The following is a 5000-nucleotide window of genomic DNA, read 5'->3' as shown; positions in this document are numbered from 1 at the left end:
GGCAGGAAATTACAACAACAACAACAACAACAACACCAAAAACTATAGAAAACTAACACTAAAACATAAATGTACCTAAAAAGATGGAGTTAGCTCCGCATGTTTTAGCTGCCTATTTATACTGGGATTTTCCCAGTGGATATGAGCAGCCACTTTTAGCACAACTGGAAACGATCGATTAGGTGTCGTATTTAAAATGGAGAAGCAGCTCTCCGAACAGAGTCTTCGACATTTCTCAGAGTGTTGCAAATGTTGGAAAATGTGAGAAGTCCTGTTCCTTCTCAGATGCTCACGAATGCACGTCGGAATATTTCCCCGACGTAACATGCATTACATCCTGCACAAGTGAATTTATACACGACACGCGAACGGAGATATCCTTAACACTGAACATGTTGGGGATCTTAAATGAAGAAAAAGCGAGCTTAATGTCTAAACTGATGCAAAAGCGCTTAACTAGTTTACGTAATCTTCTCAGAGCTTCTGTAGAAAAGAAACCTACGTAAGGTATCTTAAACTACTTTACTGAAACAGAGGATTTAATTTTGTCGCCATTAGTTGAGGGGGTCTGGGCTCTAGTAATATGCTGATAGCATCTTCTCAATTAGATGTGAAGGGAAAAGGTTTTTACGGAAAATGAAAGTGAGGTTCTTCAGGGGCACCCAACGTCAATTTTCGGAAAATATCTGTTCGGAAGACGATTTGAAATTTAGAATTTTCGGAAAATTTGTTGCAAAATTTCTTGCTTGCCTGCCTCTCCTAGGATTTTCGAACATCTGAAAAATGGTATAATTGCCTATTTTTAACGGATTTTTACCCTAAAAAGGTCACCTAGAATTTTCGGGAGCCTTATTTTCTGGCTAAACTTTTCGAAAAGGTAAGTTTTGATCCCTATAATTTTCGGATCACTAGACTTTCAGCTAGGAAATCCGAACAGATGAAAACTTTTTAGGGGATAAAATTATGCCTATATCTACCGTTTAAATACTAAAATACGTTTAACAATACTATGTTTCAGTGGTTTTGAACTATATTCTCGTTGTGTGCCCCTGGTTCTTAATGTCATTGGGAAAGCCCGCCCAAGTGTTATTGATTTTAAAGGTTCTATCAACAAGTGTTCTAACAAGGCTAATTTTGTAAGATGGAGCAGTAAAACGGTGAATTTTTTCTTGCGAAAAACCGTGGTTGTAGGACCTTGTGAATGTTATGAAAGAAAGCCATCCGTATAATTACTTTTTCACCCCCACGCACACCTTCTAAACCCCTTTTCTCTAAAAATAATTTTCTTTTGCTCCATTCTATCTTTAAATTCCATATGGCCTGTTTTGTTTTCTCACATTTTAACAATATTCTGCCTACTCCTGTTTCCTCAATCCTTCATTTTAACCATGAATATCACGATTATTTGACTCGTTCACGTTTTAATCTTCATAAAACCAACCACAAGTATCAATTTGCTATCACCTGGCAGGCTCCTGTTATTTGGAATGATATTCCGTTAACAGTGCGCAACAGCCTTACATTAAGTAACTTTAAAAAAAAGTTGAGACTGCATTTTCTGAATGCTGAGTTAGTATATTGAAAATTGAAAATTGAACTCATTTCCCTTAATTCTATAGTCTGATCAAGTCCCCCGGGACTAAATTGTAAACTTTGTGGACTGTTTTGTTTTGTTTTGTTTCCTGTTATTTGAAACAATTCTACTAGGAGTACTTGTTTATGCAATTTATTTAATTATATTATCCTGTGTGTTTGTAAATTAAGTAGTTAGATTTAGTTGTATAAGTATTTTAGCTAAAGCCTTCTTCTATTCATGCAAATTTTTCAAATTATCTTTGCTGACCATATGCCATTTAAGCCTCCGGCTTTGGCTGTTCTCATGTATTCTTCAGAGGTTGATTTGTAGCAATAAACAATAAACATAGACATCCAAATTCGCACTGTAACAAACACTTGCAACTGAAGATGATCGATCGAAACATGTCTTGGAAACTCACAGTTGTTGTACACTTTTTACGAATACTAGTTTGTCTGCTTTTATCCAGACCAATTCTGTCTACATGTATTTCAGAAAGATATAATTCAATTTAGCGGTGGAAAATGAGAATAAAAATTAACTCACACCAAACAAGTAAACTTTCAAGGGTGACAATCTTAAGTTGTGTTATATCACTGCATGAGTTGTTCCCAAGCTTCACCTCTCTCAACAATAATTTTAATACACACACGGACAAACTGAGATTTCCTTAGAGAGGTGTCTGTAAAACCTTGGCTAACCATTGCAACATTGTTAGCGAAATGTATCTCCAACATTGGAGAACCTTCGGTTGGAATCCATACTACTTGAAGAGCTCTGTGAGAAGGATATGGCAAAAAAGGTTGGCTCAAGGCTCAACACTAAACAACATTGTTGGAAAGCCAACTTCAAAATCTAACACAGCTGTTTGTAGTATTGTAAGTGTTAGTATTTGCAAGGAAATTAATGTTAGTACCGCAAATAATGTTAGTAGTTGTATTGTAAGCTATATTGGTATTTTAATTCATAGTTCATATTTTTATTTACCCCTGGATTTTAGAGTAGCTTGGTGTAGCTAGTGTGTCCTAGCATTTACCCTCACAACCACGATACACCACAGAAGACAGACCACAACACCGGGAACTACAAATGTACATGCCGTACTCTTTGCAACAAGTGTGTGGGTTCTTTTATGTCCCACAGGATTATGAACATTGACGGGTTGTGAGACAGGGCCTAAGGTTTATCGTCTTTATCTGAGAAGACTTGAAAGTCTAACCATTTGTGGATGTCATCACAAAGGCAGCACTTTCTCCTCAGTTACTTTAAGAGTGTTGGTCCAGCTGGCGTGGTGCGTGGTAGCTGAAGCTAGTATTGTAAGTAATGCCAGTAGTGTAATAGGTAAAAAACAAAAAAACGTTGCTGTCCTTGACGTCTCCAACATAGGATAATATGACATGTTGGCCCAGAACAAGACCTTTAGATACCCGGCATTGTTCAAACCCACTTCGGACAAGTTTGCACTGTCTCACAAATACTACCATGCAAATATCCTGAATAGATGAAACCAATGTTGAATCACAATCAGTTTTAAAATACCTTGTTCATGTGTGCCAAAGCCTGATACGTCAACTTTCTGAAGGCAACCATGATATGCTTGAGCCAGCTCAAACAACACAATATTTAGGTGTTCTATGAAAAGAAAAAAAAAACACATCTCTAAAATGCATCTATATTAAGGTGGCTCAAACCAGTTTCAACACTTTCAAAAGACCTTGTTATTAGAAAGACTGACGCTACAACACTTTATCACGTAGCACCAATGTTATGGTACCATGTGAAACATCAATTATTGCTGAACAAGATGCAGTCATTTTTGTGAAGTAACAAGTTACCATGGCAACAGGAAATGCTTGCAAAAACACCCTATATTTTGACTCTAGTTGCTCATATCTGAAAAACGAACTGGGTGACCATTAGTTGAGGGGGTCTGGACTCTAGTAATATACTGATTTAAAGATACCTTCTCAATTAGATGTGAAGGAAAAAGCAGTAAAATAAAAGTGAGGTTCTTAACGTCATTGTGAAAGCCCGCCCAAGTGTTGTTGATTTTAAAGGTTCTATCAACAAGTGTTCTAACCAGTTTCAACACTTTCAAGAGACCTTGTTATTAGAAGGACTGACACTACTGTACAACATTTTGTCACGTAACAGCAATGTTATGGTACCATGTGAAACATCAATTATTGCTAAACAAGGTGGAGTCCTTCTTATGATGTAAAACGTTACCATGACAACAGGAAAGGCTTGCAAAAACACCCTATATTTCGACTCTAGTTGCTCATATCTGAAAAACGAACTGGGTGACCCCAATTTTTTATTGCACAAAAGTAATCCACAGGCCAAGATGAAACTCGCTGCAAAGTTTAAAAAGACTCTGTTGAGCAGATTCAAAGCTACCTTAAATTTGCAATTATTTAAGGTGGCTCTAAATCTGCTCCACAGAATTTTTTTAAACTTTGCAGAAAGTTACATTCTGATATGCTGATTACATTTCAGAAATAAAAAATGGGGGTCACCGAGTTTGTTTTGGGATATGAGCAGCTTAAGCCAAAATTTGCAAGGCTTTGCCTGTTGCCTGTTTACGTCACAGAAATGACCGAATCTTTTTCAGCAACAGCTGGTGTTTGATATGGTATCATTACGGTACTATAACATTGCTGTTAAGTGATAAAGTGTTGTAGTGTCAATCCTTCCAAGTGTTCCAATTCTTTCAAGTGTTGAAACTGGTTTGAGCCACCTTAAAAGGAGATCTAGATGATTCAGAACATTGGGTATCTGCAAGTTTGTAAGGGACTAACAATCTGTTTGAAGTATAGCACCAGGTCCTCAAATTAATAGTGTTTGCCTCCCTACCACATTAAACGTAAATTGCACATGGTATGATTTATTGGCAGGATAAAAATTATTTCAGGGTCCCTGACACGCCATACTTCAAACCAACAAATATTATAATGTTACTGTAAATGTATTTTCCAGCACTTGGAACCTTTTTTTTTTACCCATATCATATACATGTAATTCAAACAAGGATTGCAAAACATAATTGGTATTAACAAATACAAGAAAATTAAATGGCCAGGAGAGGTGACAGAAACCGTAGGGCTTATGAAGGATCAGGTTTCGTATTAACAAGTCATACTTTCATACTTGGATTAACATACATGTACTATATTTAGGATGACAGCTATGAAGAAATTAATACTTATTAATTAACCCATTGATCCCTGGGAGCGAGACAGATTTAACAGATTTTACTCTGTTAGACAATTTCACTTGACAACTGGGGGCATCCTAGGGCACCTGATCAGTCAATGCATTAACCAGTAAAAAAACTATGTCCCCTCCAATAACCCATTGACCCTTGGGAGTATTAGACTTAACAGAATTTCCTCTGTCTAATGTCAACTGGGGGCATCCTAGG

At 36.8% G+C, this 5000-nt stretch overlaps 1 protein-coding gene across 1 annotated transcript in view; it reads right to left on the bottom strand.

The window, feature by feature from the left end:
- LOC138031572 (5'-3' DNA helicase ZGRF1-like) overlaps positions 1-5000 on the bottom strand; it is a 74582-nt gene that overhangs the window by 53520 nt on the left and 16062 nt on the right. The window contains exon 12 of the mRNA XM_068879245.1: positions 3116-3208. Coding sequence (XP_068735346.1) covers positions 3116-3208 — 93 coding nt within the window. The remainder of the gene's footprint in view (positions 1-3115; positions 3209-5000) is intronic.

Source organism: Montipora capricornis, chromosome 14 (genome assembly GCF_036669925.1).
Source record: "Montipora capricornis isolate CH-2021 chromosome 14, ASM3666992v2, whole genome shotgun sequence".
Lineage (NCBI taxonomy): Eukaryota > Metazoa > Cnidaria > Anthozoa > Scleractinia > Acroporidae > Montipora > Montipora capricornis.
The sequence above is the reverse complement of the archived record's forward strand: the minus strand, read 5'-3'. Positions and strand labels throughout refer to the sequence as shown.